General features: G+C 43.8%; 1 protein-coding gene across 15 annotated transcripts in view; it reads left to right on the top strand.

Annotated features, from left to right (window-relative positions):
- Positions 1-21,305, top strand: part of LOC110527741 (neuron navigator 1) — a 139,973-nt gene that overhangs the window by 80,280 nt on the left and 38,388 nt on the right. For 14 of the 15 annotated variants that reach the window (XM_036983230.1, XM_036983231.1, XM_036983226.1 and 11 more), the window contains 3 exons: positions 15,486-15,627; positions 18,034-18,343; positions 20,487-21,279. In XM_036983230.1, the coding sequence (XP_036839125.1) occupies positions 15,486-15,627; positions 18,034-18,343; positions 20,487-21,279 (1,245 nt within the window). Of the gene's footprint in view, positions 1-7,821; positions 8,058-15,485; positions 15,628-18,033; positions 18,344-20,486; positions 21,280-21,305 lie in introns of those variants that run through there. The other variant, XM_036983239.1, reaches the window with a different exon arrangement.

Genomic DNA, 21,305 nt, shown 5'->3' with positions numbered 1-21,305 from the left:
TCATGATACATACTGTGCAGATGTGTTGTCTGTGAGTTCAGCGGGAAATGCCCTTGATTCGGATAAACCCCTCATTCTCATAGGAATAGTGCTATGCCACTGACTGTCAAAGGGCTAATCTATAATAGCGTTTTATAGTATGAATAACTACCGGTATGCAGCTAGGCTAATCCAGGTCTTAAAAACGGAAGAGACGGCTCATGCTCTAGTTTCCTCCATACTACATATCTCATCTTACTTCTGAATACATTTGCATTTTTAGCAACAATGCTGTCCTTGTTGGTAACCATCAATACATTTTATCTGAGAGCTACTGTACGTACAGTCAATGTGAAAATAATCCCAGATTCTGACAGCACTCCACACACACACACACACACACACACACACACACACACACACACACACACACACACACACACACACACACACACACACACACACACACACACACACACACACACACACACACACACACACACACACTTCAGCTCATTGGAAACCATTAGCATCTACAGTCTCTTGAAAATAGATAATTTCTGCAAGCCCCTCTTGCATCTCCATAGCAACCAGCTCCAGTGTGACTGTGGGGAGACGGAGCATTTCTCCAGCTAATTCGCCATCATCCCTAATACATTCTCCTTTATCTGAATGGAAGCCATAGAATACTGTCAAGCATATCCGAAGGAAGGTTTGACTGCCATGGGTAAAATGGGAATGTTGAGCTAAAATGGTCCTGTAGTATAATATTATAGCCACATCTATAATTCAGATGGCTCTGTATTCTGATTTCTGGTTGGCTGTTAAATCGTTGACTTAATTGAGGCAATTTGTCATACGTGTTATCAAACCAGACGCTCTAATCTTGGCTCGTTACAACACGTTTAGACCAAGCCACTGTGTTGTCCTTCCGGGGGTTTTGGATTCTATGGAGTGATTTGAACCTGCAGCCCATTGTTGGTGGCCTAATGACTATTGATTATATTGCTACATTAACAACATCAAAACACATAGTAATGTAGGGCTGTGTGTGATATCCACAGCTAGTCTATGCTGTACTGTGTGCTGGGGTATCCCGGGTACCCAGAGAGCAATGCCATTCCTCTGAGTGCGGTGTGCGGTGTGTTCAGAAGAGGGTGAAATGTTTAGATAGAAATATGATGCATAGAGCTGAAAGGCTCCATGGCTTACTCCCCATGGCCGAGAATAATGTATGTTCTACACAATACGTTTCCATCTGAACATTCTGACTAGGCCCCATTTTGGAGGAAGGAGGGTACTGTACCATCTGTTAGAATCTGTATGGTAGAATCATAATGTCTTTATAATGACAGAATCGTAGTTTTCTGTAGTTACACTCTTCACACCACATAATAATGGAAGATGACCATCAGCAGTATCGTATTGTAACATTGGCAGCCATTTTAACCAGGTCTCCCTGAATCATATTCCACACATTGGGTTAGGAGTAATAATGATATTACTGTAATAATGATATTACTGTAATAATGACATTACTGTAATAATGACAATACTGTAATAACAATATTACTGAATATAGTTTAGATTTGCTATACCTGAAAGAGAAATGATAAATGTCCCACTATTCAGTGCCATTTTCACAAATGTAGAATTTAGTTTTTCACCCGTCATCTACGGTTACACCCTTAGACCCATCGAGTGGCGGCATCAGCGCTCTGTTTCAGCCCGATAGCTACTTTCTCATGTCCAATCCCGTCGTTTCACAAGAGGATAATCTGTTTTGTCATTCGCTCTTTGACGGAGCGAATGGTCTAATGCGTTAAAAAGGACATGCCAACATGGAACTTCGCTAAATGAGGCCCGCCCAGAATGCTCTCTGTTTATCGCAACCAAGGGATTTACCGTCTTTTCCTGGCAGACGTTGAGTAACTCAAAGCATTACTGAACGCTTATTTAGACTCTCAGACAGAAAACGAATGACTCCGATTTTTTTTTTGGGGGGGGGTTCAGATTCTAACCTGTTTACTGAAACGGCTATAAAGCGCTTGACTGCATGCTGAGGTATCGATTATGGAGATGCCTACAGGGTGAGTAGCTTACATTACCATGTGGAATGGGAGTACTGTAGTAGGCTGAGTACTAGGCTATCTATGGCACTGTGCTGCAAGGTGAGGTAATGTATGTGGGATCATGGTGGTACAGAGGTGATGGACTGTGTGTGTGTGTGTGTGTGTGTGTGTGTGTGTGTGTGTGTGTGTGTGTGTTTGTGTGCGTGCGTGTGTGTGTGTGCGCACTGAACAGTGTTCTAAGCAGTGCAGGCAAAAGGAAGGGAAAGGCTGGTGCAGCAACACGCCTCTCATCATGCGGCACATGGATCGGGATATGCTGCCATGGCAACCCTCCTCTTCTGACCCACTGACGAGTCAGTGTGCTGGAGTCAGCGTGTGTGTATTCGTGCACGTGTGTGTGGTTAATGTGTGTGTGGAGGATGAAAGGGCTTCATATTGACCGATTTAAGAAGATTGCTCTGCGTCCAAACATGAAATGGTATAGTGGGTGACTAGGCAATGGATGTCTGCGGCTCGTACCCATTGTTAGAACTCCCCTTTGAATCCTTCCATGGCAGACATGCTTTTTAAGGGTTTCAGTTCACCTATCAATGATTACGGCACAAAGACTTGCAAGTGGTCATTCTGTTTGAGTTAGGGTCATTAGAATGTAATCCCTCTCTTTCCATAATAGGTGTTGTTACTGAAGAACAAGTTGAACAACATCATGCTCGGTTAGGTTATCATGCAGTATGCTTAATGCTGTTTAAGATACAACACTATTCAGAGTCTGACCAAAGATATGCATATTAAGTATGTGCTATGTATTACTGAGTTAAGACAAAGAATGGAGTCCTTCATGTTAGCTAATCCATTGTTTCAATTTGCTCTTCTGGTAATGTCATTTCCATGGCAATGGTGAAAAAGCTTTGCACATGCTAGGAAATCTCTCTCTCTCTCTCTCTCTCTCTCTGTCTCTCTCTGTCTCTCTGTCTCTGTCTCTGTCTCTGTCTCTGTCTCTGTCTCTCTGTCTGTCTCTCTGTCTGTCTCTCTGTCTGTCTCTGTGTGTGTGTGTGACCATTTACACTATGGCTCATTTTAATGGAAATTGCACATCAACACACCCATACTTGAGTGCATACAGTACAGTATTTGCCTCTAGTCATCTAATACTGGTCCACAAAGAACGGAACAGTCTGCCTTCAATTTCCCTTTCCTGCATACATTGGACTCTACTCCACAGTCAGTCCCTGCTTGGCTTTCCTGACCAGCCTAGATTAGTGCTTTCCAGACCAGCCTAGCATAGTGCTTTCCTGACCAGCCTAGCATAGTGCTTTCCTGACCCACATAAAGCCATGTGCAGATTGATTAGGTCTGGGCCTGCTTGGCCGGACCCTCCAAAAGCCCTGCAGGGATTACGGTTTAGTAGGACCGCTGCTCGGGGTCAACCCTTTATGGGCCATGGCTCAAGTTTCACGTTTTAATTTCACATGCACAAGTACAGTGAAATGCCTTACTTGCAAACTCTAACCCCAACAATGTAGTAATCAATAACAATGTAAACTAAAAATAATAAAATAGAACAAAATCACAAAAGATATAAAAAATAACAAGAACACGCTAAAGTAAGTAAGCATAGTATGTATATACTATTTACAGTACCATATTTACAATGTGCATGGATACTGGATCAATACAAGTAGATATGTACAGGGGCAAGGTGAAGAGGGAGGGGATCACTCTACTCTACATACCCTACCCCCGAGGCCAGGAGGGGTCTTGGGCCACATGTGAACAGAGGAGGCCCTCCCCTTACACACGCACACACAGACACAGAGACACACACAGACACACACTCACATTCTCTCTCTCTCACACACACACACACACACACACACACACACACACACACACACACACACACACACACACACACACACACACACACACACACACACACACACACACACACACACACACACACAGGGGTCAATAGTAGAAGACAGAATCAAGAAGACCACCACTACAGTATCACCTCCACATACATGTCTGATAAACGGACCAGTATCTAATTAGATGACCATAGCCCTGGGGGCATGTGAACATCTCTGTATCATGTCCATGATGTCATGTCATCACTCACAGCAGGCAGGCTCCATTACAAACCATATCAGGGCTAGGTGTCCTGGTGTGCCCCTGTGATGTGGTGTTTGGTAAGGGAACCCTGTCTGAGGTCTAGTCTGGCTGATGTTTTCCAGCCCAACGATCAGAGGGAGTCCATTTTCACGTGGATATACAGAGCTCCAGTCTCAGATGGACTCAACGATGCATCTCAGAGTCATTACTGTTTTACTGCTAGTGTTACTGGAGCTTCCGTGCTGTACCACCTTGCCTTGCTGCTGATGGCAGCGCAATCCTGTTAGCTTTGCCAGGGTCAAGCTCAATACAAATCAAAATAACAGTACGAATCTCTCTTTTTCATGTACTGATTGAATAAGAGGATAAAGTGATGAGGTTAAAACTGACTGGACAGCAAGTTGTGCCAGCGGACACTGCGCTTGATCCTCAGAGAGCTGCTTAGAGATTTCTATAATGCATCTATAAGGCATTGCTTCAGAGGAATTTGACGCTTTTCATGATAAAGCTCTTGAACATAAATTGATTGATGAAAGTATGTGGACAAAGTGTGCACAAATAGAATACAATGTACAGAATGCAAGAAAGACTGTAGTGGTCAGTCACCAGCTGCCAACAAATGCAGCAATGACACCCAAGTCATTCTGCCAATCCTTGCCATTGTCCATGCCATAGCAGGCTCCCTCAATCTGGGCTCATTGTGCCTTCTACTGGAAGGATTGTGTCATTACACCACTAGCCTTGGTAGTCATCATTGATTGATTTTCTGGGTTATTGAGTCAAGCCTTTTCAAGTAGAAGTTTCTTCCTGAATGCATGAATGGTGTTCCACTGGGTAATCAAAGGGGTTGCCCAAGAGCAGTGGATGCCTGTCATGATTATAAAGTGGATGTAGCTTTCTACAACAGCCTCTGGATAGCTACCTTATTTCCTACCATGTGGATGAAGAGACTTCGCTGGCACCTATGAATATTTTAGCTGATTTTATGGACTACCTTAGCCAATGCTAATTCTGGATTCATATTTAGGAATCATTCATCCCTCCACCCCTCTCATTTATAACAAAATAAACGGCCGTCTTTTTTTTACACATGACAGGCAAATCTACCGATTTTAACTAAACCTCGAACATTGACTTGCAGAAATGTTAAGCCGACCAGACATCTTTGCTCGTTACCTTTTAACTGGTCCGGCAGAAAGAGCTGACAGCTACTGATAAAGACCACAGCCGTGAAAGGTCAGAGCATGAAAGCAGCTTCCTGTTGGTCGGGTCTGCTGCAGTACAGCCAACGGCAGTTAACGACAGCAAAGAGAGTGCAGCACATGTCATGAGTTACCGCCGTTGCCTCCAGTGTGCAGTCATCGCAGTCATTCACACTGACAGTGGAAATCAGTGTTTTAAACAGCTTGCACATGTCCCATCCGAAAATGCTATATTCTTGAATGGTGAGTCGAGACCTAAGCAAACATTTTGGGGATGGTACTTTCAGACACAAGACACTCGCTCAGTAGGTAATGGCTATACTAGTAATTACTGCTTAGTAAAGGTTACGTATGGGATAGGTGACAGCATGTTTAGCAGCACTCTGAATCGGTCAGATAAACAGGAGGCAGGAGATGTAAAGCACGTGTACAGAATTTGTATAAATGCCTGATATACTGTAGTTCATTTCAATGGCAGCAGGAAATTGGTTTCCTGGGAATGGCATTCACTTTAAGCACAATAATTATAAAGCACTTCACAAATACACTTATTATCGTTATTAAGCTCCATTGAATTCAATTACAGGTGTTATTGGTGAGAAAGGGATGTGGGTCTCTCACTGAACAAAGAAAAGCGGCAACAGGGAAACTGTAAACTGATTGTTTGCCACATCATTTGTATTACAAAAGATCAGGTTACGAGTATCAGGAGACGTAGGAAGACACAACAGTCTTTTATTGAGTATCATCACCACAGTCCATCTGGTTGGGGCATATCATTTGCTTTCTCTTCGGGACAGAAATCTTCCCATTGCCTGTTGTTTGGTCTGGCTCAACTCAGGAACTACCATGGCAGATAAATCTTAGCCTCGCCAGCCAGCCTGATCTTGCGAGCTCACATAAATGATTCGCTACACGGATACATGAAGCGATGACGTGAATTGACACAGAATGAGAATGCAGCGGTCAGGGTGGTCTAGGATCAGGCTAGATATACAGTATTTACATACTCTTGTTCCTTCTATGTGTAACATTTCAAAGGGTGTCACAATAAAAACAAATGTAAATTAAACAAATGTAAATAAACAAATGTAAATACACATTTTTAAAATGTATAATCTTGCCTCATGAGCCTAGCTTTGACAACCTTTGGTCATGAGACACCAGTACCCTTTGATAGTGTCTGCTTCAGCCAACTCTTTCCACGTTGCCATGTATTGGACCATCAGACCAGTGCAGATCCATGACACAAAGACAATTTACAGCGCCATTCAGATTGAACCAATTAGCCTTGAATCTTCAGGCCTGTGCTGGTTTGGTCTGCTCTGGTTGGGGGAGGTACCTTCTTGGCCCACACAGTGAACCTCCCAGAGTGGTTGGATGCTCCTCTGACCCGATGACATCACGATGAGAACGCTCTGTTACTAATGTGGGGAGGAACCAGAATAACATTTTTCGAGGTTCCTCATGCCCTGCTGGAGGTCCCGGCTAGATTGTGTTGTGGTTGTCTAAGCCTTGTGAATCATTCAGTTCACAGAGTTAATGCAGGCTAGTCTACCCGGCCTATGCCAGGACTTAGATTCCGCCCTGGTCTCAGCAAGTGAATAATGTTATAAAAAATAAGTTAAAAGGAATAGGTTATGGAGCAATTTGCGTTTAGCTACAGAAGCACAATGGGTGTATTTATTGCCGTAGTGTACCGGTCTATGTTTAAGTGAACATTAGCTGCTGCTCCATGTTATCATCTCTCCTCCCCGGTGGTCCTCTGACTGAAGGTCAAGCAGGGAGGACACTCAGTCAAGCTGGCCTCCCGGACGACAGACAGGCAGACAGTGAGGCGGTGTCCCTTACCGCTCCAATGCTTTCATTTGGCAGGAGTTGGAGCGTAGAGAAGAGAGATGCCCAGAGAGAGTATATGAATATTTTTTTTAGGTTATATTAATTAGCTTTCCAAATCAAATCCAATTTTATTTTTCACATGCTTTGTAAAACAACAGGTGTAGACTCACAGTGAAAACGCTTAGTTATCAGCCCTTCCCAGCAATGCATAGAGAACACTTAGAAAAAAAACATCCTCTATGTGCATGTTTTAAGCTGGTGCTGTGTTGATTTATGTAACCTACAGCAAAGCAAGGTTCCCCCAAACTTCCAGATGAATTCTGCAAACGTTCTATGTATTATTTCCCTGTACATTTAACTCACTGTCATTTTAAACATGATATCTTGTCATATGCCATGCAATCTCCATATATTATCCACATAATCCCAAAGAGGGTAATAATTCCAGGGTCATTGAACAATTCGTTTATTCATGTAGCTATAATGGTGGTGTCGATGATATGATGTGGGCTACATGCGAGGTTTTGGGAACAGTTGAACAACAGCTGTTAGCCATCAGGAGAGGGAGAGTAGGGGGGGTGGGGGTCACTTTTTTGGAGGTGTTTCCTAACGGTTTCGCAGTCCTTACTGGGGGAACAGGGAATCGGAGGTTGTTGCAGTGAATATCAGAATTTGAATGGAGCGTTCCTTGAGGCTACATGGATACTACGGGAAATGATTGTAAAAATGCTCGTTGATGTCAGAATTGCGCGAATATGAGCGGACGTGTGCTAATTGGGAAAGTGCCGCCAATGGGGCAGCGCCAGCGGACGGCGCCCTGTGCGAAAAAGACGATACATTTTAGTCCAAGGTAAGCGCTAAGCAGAGATCTGCGGCGATACTGGTCTGCGTGTATCAATGTCAGACGATCTACTGTAGCTCTGTAAATTATTCTGAATACAGTGAACACGCGGAATTTGAAAACAGTTTGTTTTACTTCAAGAGTTGAACAACGAAATGCTTAGAATGTAACGTTACCATTGTAGTTTACCGAATGAAATGATGAAAATTAGTACTGTACAATTTTCAAGTAAATAAAAAACACATTGCAGAGACTTTTATAGTGTATTTTTGTTCTTCTTAAAAAAGTGAATGTAATTATTTTATAGGAATAAATTAACTGAAATGTAGAGTTTCAAGTGTTGATGTTTAAAATAATAGATCCATCATCCATTTATTTGTATCTATCGACAGCAGCGTCCCTATGGGAAAATCTTGATACTTTTTACTGGCTAATGTAATAGTGTTTGGCTACATTTACTAGCTTATAGGCTATATAATCAAAATACTGACATTTTCAGTAGGCTAGGTTACCTGGGGGTTCAAATGGAGCTACAGCAGTGTGACTCAACATTTTGCTCATCAAGCAAAGCTTGATAAGACACTGAGGTCTTGTTAGATAGGGACTTGGCACTTGTTTGTCACAAGCAATTATGGGATTGGTTAAAAGAGCACCCTCCATGATGGAATTGCGGCAACAGTACCACAGCTATCTGGGTAATTGAAGATTCCTTGAGCGTTCAGCCACAGGTATGCGCTCCCAAGATTCACAAACTATATCTTTGCCTAACTGTGCTGTCTGCCTTCCTTTCTCCCAGTCATATTTTTATTTATTTAACTAGGCAAGTCAGTTAAGAACAAACTCTTATTTTCAATCACGGCCTAGGAACACTGCCTGTTCAGGGGGAGAACGACAGATTTGTACATTGTCAGCTAGGGGATTTGAACTTGCATCCTTCCGGTTACCACTAGGCTACCCTGCCGCCCCATAGTTGTTGTCACCAGACCAGGGACACAGATACTGTTGAAAGTATTGGAGGTGCACTTGATTTAGCTTGGAGTTTGCACTTTTGGGACAATTCCATTAGTTCTATGTATACTGGGCAAACTAAATCAAGCACAGCTAAAGTATTTGAAAGTATTTGGCACACGTCTGGTTGTTGCATACTGTCTTGTGCGAAGACTCAACCATGAATGGTCGATGGCCCTTTTACTACCCCGTAATGTCTGTAGGGTAACATGTCCCACATGTTTGTGTGTATGTCTACTTTACAAAGCTAGTATGTTTTCACTGTGTCAGAAGTTAAAATTGTCTCTTTAATCATGACTGGCTACCTGGTCCCTGCATCCGGCCTTTAAGTTCTAAAAGTAACTACCTGGTAAATAAAAGTGTCAGCTGTAATTGGATAACATCAGTGGCAGCTGTTCACTCATAATGTAGACTGGTGTTTGGGCTTCCAACAAGATGGATGAGTGTTAATTAAAAAATTAAAAAAATTAAGGCGGTCATAAATTGTAATAAATAATACATTTCAGACAATGCTTTTGTCAACAACTTTATCAAGGTCATATCACAATCATATCAAATGTGGGACACTCCAATAGTGTGCAGCAGCAGTGGTTATAAACCCGGTCAGATGGCATGTATCCCTGTGTGTGTGTGGAGAAAGTACCATTTAGTAGGTGTGATGGCTGGATGCTTATCTAAATGGGACACTTATCAGCCTGGTAGGAATGACATCAAAGTCTCAAGGTAGTGTTTGGACTTTCTCTGTATGACCAATGAAGCTGTTTGTTTCTGTAGTCACGGCTGTATGAATACAGTTTAAATAAATTGTTATAGCGCAGAAGGCTTTTATTGTGCTTTAATCACATTTCTCTGCACAATAATATAATCTATTGTGATTGATTGACTCAAGTGACGTCATTGTTAGGTTTAGTATCTCTACATTATGAAGAAAGTTGCTTTCTAGCAGTCAGATGGTCTAGTAGCCATGCAGATCTACAGTACTTTACATATTGACCTGCTTTGGGGTCCAATAAGTAAGAGTCATCTTGTTGCACACAGCTGGTCCCAGTTTGTGCTCCACCAGGGAGGAGTGTAGAATGTAGATCATGTTTTTCCCCTCTTCCCCCACCACACAGCCCCTCTCTCAATCGTTCGAACTTAAACATTTTCTCAGGGACAGAAATTCAAATAATAGCACTAACGCATAAATCAGCCGGTAAGCTTGGAGCAGTGCCACTGAAAACAAAAAGGCCAATTCCCCACCCCGATGTATGAAGTATGTACATGGTTCAGTTCCTCCCACCTCCCTTGTCTGAATTCCACTTCCGAAATGTAAGCTCCAAAGTAGACCCATGTTGCAATATCAACAGACTACGGCAGGGTTCCCCAACTGGCGGCCCACGGGCCAAAGGTTTTATTTGCCCCCCCTCCCCCCAAGTTTTCTGAGCCACATTTTTTTCTATACACCGAACAAAAATATAAATGCAACATATAACAATTTCAAAGGTTTTACTAAGTTACATTACATATAAATCCATTTAAATAAACTCATTAGGCCCTAATCTATGGATTTGACATGAATGGGAATACAAATATGCATCTGTTGGTCACAGATACCTTTAAAAAAAAAAATTTAGGGGCATGGATCAGAAAACCAGTCGGTATCTGGTGTCACCACCATTTGCCTCATGCAGCATGACACATGTCCTTCACATAGATTTGATCAGGCTGTTGATTGTGGCCTGTGGAATGTTGTCCATCTCCTCTTCAGTGGCTGCACGAAGTTGCTGGAGATTGGTGGGAACTGGAACACGCTGTTGTACACATCAATCCAAAGCATCCCAAACATGCTCAATAGGTGACATGTCTGGTGAATATGCATGCCATGGAAGAACTGGGACATTTTCAGCTTCCAGGAATTGTGTACAGATCTTTGCGACATGGGGCCGTGCATTATCATGCTGAAAGGTGAGGTGATGGTGATGAATGGCACAACAATGGGCCTCAGGATCTTGTCACAGTATCTCTGAGCATTCAAATTACCATGGGAAAAATGCAACTGTCTTCATTGTCTGTAGCTTATGCCTGCCCATACCGTAACCTTACCGCCACCACGGGGACACAACATTGACATCAGCAAACCACTCGCCCAAACAACGCCATACAAACTGTCTGCCATCTGCCCGGTACAGTTGAAACCCGGGATTAATCCGTGAAGAGCACACTTCTCCAGCGTGCCAGTGGCCATCGAAGGTGAGCATTTTCACACTGAAGTCAGTTACGACGCCAAACTACAGACAGGTCAAAACCATGGTTAGGATGACGAGCACGCAGATGAGCTGGCCTGAGACGGTTTCTGACAGTTTGTGCAGAAAATCAGCTGTCCGGGTGGCTGGTCTCATACGATCCCGCAGGTGAAGAAGCCGGATGTGGAGATCCTGGGCTGGTGTGGTTACACGTGGCCTGCGGTTGTAAGACCGGTTGGACATACTGCCAAATTCTCTAGAACAACATTTGAGGCGGTTTATGGTAGAGAAATGAACATTCAATTATCTGGCAACAGCTCTGGTGGACATTCCTGCAGTCAGTATACCAGTAGCACGCTCCCTCAGAGACATCTGTGGCATTGTGTTGTGTGACAAAACTGCACATTTTAGAGTGGCCTTTTATTGTACCCAGCACAAGGTGCACCTGTGTAACGATCATGCTGTTTAAACAGCTTTATCTTGGCAAAGGAGAAATGCTCAGTAACAGGGATGTAAACAAATGTGTGAACAATTTCAGAGAAATAAGCTTTTTGTGTGTATGGGATCTTTTATTTCAGCTCATGAAACATGAGACCAACACTTTACATGTTGCGTTTATATTTTTGTTCAGTGTATATATATTTTAAAATTTTCATTGTTGGACATAAAAGACTGTTAAAACACCAGGAAATCAGGTCCAAGTGATTTCGTTTTTGGAACTCTATTCCCAAGCATTATAGAGCGACGTGGTCGTATACAAATGTAAACAAGGTTTGAAATGATTATGTTTTAGCCAAATATTATATCTGTTTAGGCTTCTTGTGGTCAATTTGCAGTCTACAAATGATATGTAATTATGTTCCGGCCCCCTGACCATCCACTCAAGGGGAAAAAATGACCTGCAGCTGAGTCTACTTGATAATCCCTGGACAACAGGCTATAAAACACTCCCTCCATGTCTCTCTTGGATTTGCCACCCCCTTGGGGACATTCAAAGGAATGACCCTGTCCTACTTCATCATGAGTGTCCAGGGACAAACGACTGACTAATGCTACTGACGAAAGGTGTGACTTGATCAAACACACCAGACTCGTGTGAATATCCGAGGTATCTGTTAATCACTTTAATAAGTCCAGAACACTGAATGCCTTGAAGAAAAATGCTCTGCCTCATAAAATGTGATCAAGTACCAAAAATGCTGGTTTCACAAGTGTGTGAATCCCAATGTAAAATCAAAGATGGAACCTTTCTTTGGACAACAATTCATAAAAGAATGTAGCCAAGTGTGTGAGTGTTACTGTGAGCTAACGTCCCTGCTGTTCTTCCTAGTCCTCGTGATAAAATCCCTGCTGGTTTGTGGTTGTTAAAAGACTACCACGGACTACTAAATGTTTATAGCATTGTTGCATAGAGTGTCGACAAATGTGGCTCACCTCAGTCCTCTGTATAAAGTTCGTAGACCCAGAAGTCCATTTCAACCTTCGCGCTTCACAAAACGCTTCTTAGCATTAAACATATTAACTCCCATTCTTGCAATCTTTGATATCTCTTTTCTCAATACCGGATAGACGTGTGGCTAATAGGTCAGAGGGATGCATTCGTACAAGTCTTGAAATTAGATTAAAAGGATATTAAAGAGTTTTGGAAAGGATATTAACTAATAATTGGCACTAATTTATGTGGGAGTATGGGACTTATTTAAAGGTATAGTTCGGGACGTGGCCCTTTATCTAATTCCCCACTCGTGGATGCCGCTAGTTAGCAACTTCCTTCAAACTGCAGTCGGATACATAAAAATGGTATCCACAAGTTCATCTGACCCTGGGGAAGTAGATAAAGGGCCAAAATTGCCTCATTGCCAAAATCCCGAACTATCCTGAGGGGTTAGTGTTTGACAGCCACCTACGGAGAGCACTGCAGTCCAGCAAAAGATCCGTCTTAAAACTCTTAGCTCCACAACCGCAAATTAAAACATCACTCATCACCCTGTCTCTGTGTTGGCCAACAGTTCTGTGTGTGTTTGATTGATGGAGAGTCTGTTTTGTCTACCTGTTAAGGGATAGGGATAGGAAATAAATGAACTACTTTGTTGATTGAATTAACCACTTAGGGTGATTGGCGCTTCTGAGAAATGCACGATTAGTACACTTTAGTACACAACATGTCATATACTTTCTCCTGTTATGATTATGATGTACATTTGTGGTAGCAGTTCCTTTCAGAGAGCAAAATGATATAGTGAAGTATTCCAGTGACTGTTAGAATCTAGGTCTCAAACAATGCCCTTTTTTGGACACCCTCCTCCATAGCCATGTGATTTAAAGGGCTCCTTCAGGATTTTGGCAATGAGGCCCTTTCCCTTCCCCAGCATACTAGCCGATACCCAGAGACTTCCAGTCATTGCGCTAACGCTAGTTAGCATTGGCTCTCGCAGAAACTACCTTCTGACTTCCTTCATACTGGACACAGAGACATACAAATGGTATCCACGAGTTCATCTGACTCTGGGGAAGTAGATGAAGTTAGATACGTTACAGATGAAATAGTCCAATCAATCAATCTACACACAATACCCCATAATGACAAGTTGTAGAAACATCTCAAGGAGGACCAATGGGATCAGGACGCACCTGAGCTCAATTTCGAGTCTCATAGCAAAGGGTCTGAATATTTTTTTAAATATATTTTTTTAATACCATTTTTTTTATTTTTTTTTATCTAAAAGCCAGTTTTCACTTTGTTATTATTGGATATTTTGATGAGGAGATTGATGAGGAAAAAATGATGTAATCCTTTTTGGTATAAGGCTGTAACGTAACAAAATATGGAAAAAAGTATTGGGGTCTGAATACTTTCCAAATGTACTGTATCCCTTTAAGTCCAATTTCCTCCTCTGCTTCAGACTTTTTATGGGCCATTTTTTTCTCCCTGTTTTTTTTATTTTTTACATACACTATTCCATGTTCCATCGCCTTGCTAATTGCAGAGTAGAAACCCACAAAGAGCAATTTCAAGTCAGTGGGGCAGCACAGAAAGGGAAGAGAAGTTAGGAATGACTCAGCTTTCCAAGGGTCTTATTACTGTATCTACCTTTTCTCTATGCCACGTTTGTGTCTGGATTAAAAAAAAATTGATTGCTACTTACCCCTGCCAAACTAATGAGAGGTAGCATAATAATTATGTAAATCTAAGAAGTACTTAACATTACAGCACTCTGGAGATGTTTCTATTGAAACCATAAAGGCATACAAAGCTGTCTTCAGAACCCCTTCCCTCCATTTCAAAAGTCTCTGCTTTAAATTCGACAGTGTTTTGTCCTACTCTGAACCTTACGTGACAATTGTCCTCTTCGTCGACATACTCCACCCCTCCTGAAATTAAATTCCATGCAATGATGTGTATATTTGGCATGTGAGATTCAAATGAACTCCTATTCAAATGTATTCAGAGGATGCATTTGGTCTGTGAATTTATTTGCTCTCTTGCGAGCCAGAAGCAGATTTCTGGGCTACAGTGCCACACTGTGACTGGTCATCCGTGTCCCTCCCTCCCTCCTCTCACGTAGGGGCCTCTCCAGCAGTATATGTCCCAGGGTGAAACAGACCAGGCAGACGGGCGGCTGGGTGGCAACCCTGACCCTCAAGCAGCTGTCATTGTGATTTCCCCTTCTCCTCTACTTCCCCTGCTCCCTTGTTCTATCGCTCCTTGGAACACGCCATCCCAGCTCCAAGACCTAGAGCTGCCTGTCAACCCACTGCCGCCCTCGGCCTCGACCGGTCATCTTGATTTAACAGACATGTCCCGTGCTGAGGAAACTTCAGTCGAAGAATCCGCTCATGGAGCTGTAGTTTGTTACTAAGAGGATGTGTTGCACATCAGAGAGTAAAGAGAGTTGTGTTGTTAGAATCAAAGCATCTCTGTTGTGTAACTTAGGCATCCCTTGCCTGATAAAACAGCTTGTTTTAACAGCTAGAGATCCCAACCCTCCGCTGGCAGTTACCATGATATCCCTTCAGGAGGACAGATGGACATGTCAAAGCTGTTGCCAATTTAGGCCTACCTTTGTCTTCTCCTTCGATAACCTCCTCTGTAACTGCACAGTTGCTGTTAGACAGCGTTGTCGCTGTTAATGCACAGTAACTAGTACTTTCTACAGTCCCATGCTCTTCTTTATTATAACCTTTGACGCCCTTCTTTCTGCAGTTGGGATGAGAGCAGCTCCATCAGCAGTGGGCTCAGCGATGGCTCTGTAGACAACCTCAGCTCTGAGGAGTTCAACGCCAGCTCCTCCCTCAACTCCCTGCCCACCACGCCCCTCGGCTCCAGACGCAACTCCTCTGTCATGGTGAGTAAAGGCCACATTCAATCACATCAGCCTTAGCTATGTTTATGTACTTCTGTTTACAGACAATGTAGCTGTACTATCTGCACACACACACACACACACACACACACACACACACATACACACACACACACACACACGCACACACGCACACACGCACACACGCACACACACACACAGTAAGCAGATACTGGTGTTTTGAGAAAAGCATACTCTAATAGATTTAAGGGAACAACTTTTTCTGTTTAAGTTCTGGAAGAACACAGTTAGGTAAGTCCTTTGTCCTTAAATGTTTAAGTCAATATTTCAGACTGACACTGCATCTATTGCCCCCTCTCACTGTCCCCCTGCCTGCCTGCTAGCTTGCCAGCCTGCGTCTGTTATTCACCCTCTGCAGAAGCGTGTCAAATCTGCCTGAGTCATTTGGGTCCCAAAGAAGCAGTTCACACGACAGACACTGCAATGTCATTACATCTGAAATTGATTAAGCTGATGTGTCATTGTGCACCACTCAAAGTTGTTTACTGCAACGGTTTGTCCCATTAGCCACTCATTTGAAATCAAAGTGATATTTTGCATTTCATCTAACACTGCAACATCATGCATCTAACTTACAGTCAGTGGAAATCTGAACTGGATTTAAAATGCATTTTGTAGATAGTTGACCAACTTTTGGTAGGTGACATCTCAGGGGGAAAAACAGCCACTGCTATTGCTTCATCAGGCACTTCAAATAGCCCTTTAGAAACCCCTTCACTAATCCTCACACCACAAATGATAAATGTCAACTTTTGTACACATTTTGTACACATTTCATTCTTCATTGGCGTGGCAAGTACGGAGGTTCTCCACTTTATCCACAGGTGAAAAATGCTTCTAAGACGGGCTTGTCACTTCTGGTGTTACTGTGGCAACACTGCGTCTTTCTTCTGTTCTCCTCCTCGTCCAAGAGAGAGCATATTGATGAAGCACGGGGATTAGTATAGCTGACTGAGCCATCTGTGACCATATTACATTATAAGATGCGCTGCCAAGACACACTGCGCCCAATTCTCGAAGCAGCTACATACAGTAGTCCTACAGTACATTTTCCAGTGTAGCACCTGTCTAGAATTATAAACACGGTCTTTGTTTTTTCTTTTCTTCTTGTGGTCATATTTTTTGGGATGATGGCTCACTACAGTATTTCCCTGTCATGGCTTGGTTGGTTTCATCCTGTCGTTACTTATACTCTAAAGCAGTGTCAACCTTGTATTAACAAAGACTTCAGCAGAGGGACGGATTAGGTGAAACAGCATTGTGGCCCGTGTTGTTTTGATGAATGAGTTTTGGTGGTGCTTAACGAAGAGAATAGCTGAGGTGACTCAGTCGTTGTGCCCTACAGCATGGTACTATATTGTTTTGGCCACCCCCGGCCTTGCCCACTGTGCAGAATATAATCGTAAGGAAAAGTCACAGTGAATTATTCTCTGTTGGTTCTAGTTTAATTGGGCAGTTAATAATGTGCCTGCCCCCCGCATACGATGAAAGAGTAGCCCTTACGTAACAGGGTTGCAGCCTGCAGACAAGCCACTTATTTTCCCCGCTTAGGAAGAGGAGGGCATTGAAAAACTGGATGCATTTGAAACAGAGTAAATCAGTCCAGACTTACCAAGCTCGACGCACCAACATTTGTGGGATTCAAGAGGGACACATGAGCCATGATGCATCCTTTCTAGTTACAATGACTACTGGGGTGAAAGTCTCTGAAGCTCATAACATAGTGACTTCAGTAAATCTCTGGTGTTATACAGTATAGGCTTATCCGTTCCTCCCACTTGCTCTCCCTCTGGAATGCAGACAGACACTCAGATGGAACAGCAGAGATTACTGAGGGCCTTCCACAGATAACAAACACACACACACACACACACACACACACACACACACACACACACACACACACACACACACACACACACACACACACACACACACACACACACACACACACACACACACACACACAAACCTGGGTGTTTCTCACATGACCCCAAATATTCAATTTCATTTCAAAATAAATAAATAAATGGCACTTTTCAATTCCTGAATCTGAATTGACCATTGACCAAACGGACATGGAATTGACTAACCCCGTGTTTCCCATTGGGACCCAGTGGAGGCTGAGGGGAGGACGGCTCATAATAATGGCTGGAACGGCGCAAACGGAATGGCATCAATTACCTGGAAACTATGTGTTTGTTGTATTTGATACCATTCCACCAATTCCACTCCAGCCATTACCACGAGCCCGTTCTCCCCAATTAAGGTGCCACCAACCTCCTGTGTTGTGACCATATAAATAAAACAAATACTTCCATTTGCAAAGTACCTCATGTTGATGGTTATGTCCCTGTCCTCATGCAGCTCCGCACCGATGCTGAGAAGCGCTCCCTGGTGGAGAGTGGCCTGTCCTGGTACAGCGAGGATGCCAAAGCTGCACGCAAGATGGACGGGAGCGGCTACGAGACAGGGAGCCTCAAAACCGAGACCCCCAGCAAGTGGAGGAAGTCCTCCAGACCCATGGAGGGTGCTAGTGAGGACGCGGGGGTCAAGGGGGAACTGAGGAAGCCCCAGAGCCTGGGTCAGCCAGGGAACTTTAAAAAGGGACGCAACCCCCCTGTGGGCGTGACCTCACCCATCACGCACACCTCTCAAAGCGTCCTGAAAGTGGCAGGTGAGATGGGATAATTTATTTTCTCTCTCTCTCTCTCTCTCTCTCTGACCTACCTCTCACACTCAGACATCCACACATTTCTCTATACATTAAACGCATTTTTGGGGGGGGGGGTCCAGTCCTGTTGAGTTGGAAGTAACTTGGCAGTTTGATGATTAAGTAACCCATCATTATTCCAAGTGAGCGCTATACAGGAAAGACTATAAGGGTTTATGCGCTAATAAAGAGTGGGTGCTAAAGTAGATGTATAAATGGTGAGGAAACATGGGGAGAAAACAGGATTGTTAACTTGTTTTGCAAGATATCCTTGTCATCCATAACCTCCCCTAAATGGATAACACATGGAAAACCAAGTCTGTTTGGAGAGTAGCCACAGCCAGCAGATATCAACTGAAATGTAGCAAGGCAGTCTGGCTCTCTGTGCCAGAGTTTGATTGGTTGTAGTACTGTACAGGAACACTGAGAAGAAATGATACTGTACAGTGTGTTCCATGCAGAACTGGGCTCCTCTTTGTGGATTTCCCTCTTGGTTCGTCTTCCTATGTGTCTTGTCAAAAAACAAACTGGCTTCAGAGACCCACTGTCTTGTGGAGCATTTTCAGGTTTTGAACATATTTTCATATTTTTGCTCTACCTGAATTTGAAGACTATGGATATTTAATGAAGCTTCATGGGCAGTATCAGTGGAAAATGTACATTTCAACAGCAACAAACACGGTACAGTGCAGCACGGCATTTCAAATGACCACTGTTTGTTTGTGCATATCTTAATGAATGGTGTCTTTTAAGACTGGATGCGCTGCTGTATGAATGCTGCCATTGAGGCAGCAATAACTGATTCATAGTTTTTAATGAAATAAATATTTTCAGAGTGAAACGTGTGCACTGTAGTGCCTTACCTTTCTATCCAATCCAAAAGCCAGTTTAATGGAAACTTCCTTTTTTTTAGTAATGACATGCAGCAGACTGCAATGCTGTCTAGTGACTCATCCGTCTGATCACAGCAATAATGTTGTGTTTGGTGTTCTTTCATCCCACGCGATATACATGATTGAACGATAAGGGAAACATTCAAACTGCAGTAAAATGTCCTGACTGTAGTAAAATGTCCTGACTGTAGTAAAATGTCCTGACTGATGCAATTTATTGCATTACCTTCTACTACTTATCTATCTGGTTTAATGTGGCTGATTCTAAGGAGGTTCTAAGGATCCATTATGTTTTCTGGCATCGTTCTCTGGGATACGAATGGAGTCTAAAGATATTCATACACAGACTATTTTGTTTTTAACCCCCCCCCCCCCCCCCCCCCCAATCAATTATGCTGCTCTACAAGTCTGATTGCATCTTGAATTCCAATGATGGCTGCCAAGTGAGGCTTTTATACGTGGGAAAGACTGGGAGCTATTTTACTAGTGTTTGCTTTGTCAACTCGCTATCTCCATTTCTCCCTTTCCCTGACTGAGTGACATGAACTGTTACTTCATGCGCCTGTGAATATAAGAGCAATAATTGATGTACTTATATTCTGAAAAGCGTTAAGCATGTCAATTTGAGTTACTTGTCCTTGACAAGTTGCCAGAATAATGTGAATGCACAATCCACAGAGTGCCATTTAATAAAAACAACCAATTTATTTCCCTCATTTTGGCCGGGTCGCCAAAGTTATTGGCCGTTGCATTTCTCCACGTCTTGGTCAAGGGCCCAGTTTGTCACACAGACCGGTCTGCAATACCTTAGATAGATTTGTGTGTCTGCATGTCGGTGACTCGACCTCTTCATATAAACCATCTGTAAGTAAATACAGATGTTTCTTGCTTATAAAGTTGACTCTCCTCTAATAACACGAGTTATATGCAGCTGTGACCAAATGCAGCTGTGACCAAATTTAGCCATTAGGCCATATTGTATGGTTCTGGTCATCCATGACTCCAGTCTGACTGATTCCTCTGATTCATCCAACATTCGTCACGGTGGTGTCATCGACATGCAGTCAGTTCACTGATGCTTTCACTCTTTTGATATTTTCGGTTTAGGTTCACATTCAGCTGCACTCATTATCACAGCTCGCTAGGCAACAGATGATTACTCTGTAATGTAATCTCATCTAAACTCTATACTTATCTATCTCTATTGACTGCAGCACCAAAGAGCGACCACAAGGCGGTGGACAAGACCAAGATGTCTGTGAAGGCTGCTGGGCTGCAGCGCTCCCGTTCCGATGCCGGGAGAGAACACCTCCCGGAGCACCGGGAACACCGAAAGCCCCCGTCAGGCCTGGTCAAGCCTTCCGCCGGGGCCTCTTTCGGCTACAAGAAGTCCCCGACTACCGGCACTGCCACCGTCATGACAGCAGGGGGCAGCACCATCTCTAGTGGCTCTGCCACCGTGGGCAAGATTCCCAAGTCCTCTGGCATCCCTGTGAAGCCGATGGGAGTAGGAGGGGGAGGAAAAGGGGGGCGTAAGAACAGCTTTGACGCCACAGGCAGTGAGGAGGGGGGCTTCCTGGGGCCCAACGCCCGTAACAGCCTCCAGTACCGAAGCCTGCCGCGCCCTGCCAAGTCCAGCACCCTCAGCCTGATCGGCCGCCCTGGGTCGGCCCGGCCTGCCAGCAGCAGCATCGACCCTGGCCTGCTGAGCCTGAAGCCTGTCTCCATGGCCTGCCCTGGCCCCAAGAGGAAAGAGCCCGGCAGTGGAAGCACTAAGGGGGCCAGTCGAGGAGGGAGCACAGGCCCTGTCAACCAGACAGACCGGGAGAAGGAGAAGGAGAGAGCTAAGGCCAAGGCTGTGGCGTCTGATATGGACTCCCTGTGTGGCTCCCTGAAGATGGAAGACTGTCTGGGAGATTCTACAGGGGAGGCCAGCACCAAACTGCAGGGTCTGCGGAGGGCCAGTAGCAGCAAATACCCCGAGCTCTCCTCGCCCACCAGTCAGAGGTAAATTCACCACCGTGATACATTCT

Source organism: Oncorhynchus mykiss, chromosome 7 (assembly GCF_013265735.2).
Source record: "Oncorhynchus mykiss isolate Arlee chromosome 7, USDA_OmykA_1.1, whole genome shotgun sequence".
In the NCBI taxonomy this organism is placed as follows: domain Eukaryota; kingdom Metazoa; phylum Chordata; class Actinopteri; order Salmoniformes; family Salmonidae; genus Oncorhynchus; species Oncorhynchus mykiss.
The sequence above is the reverse complement of the archived record's forward strand: the minus strand, read 5'-3'. Positions and strand labels throughout refer to the sequence as shown.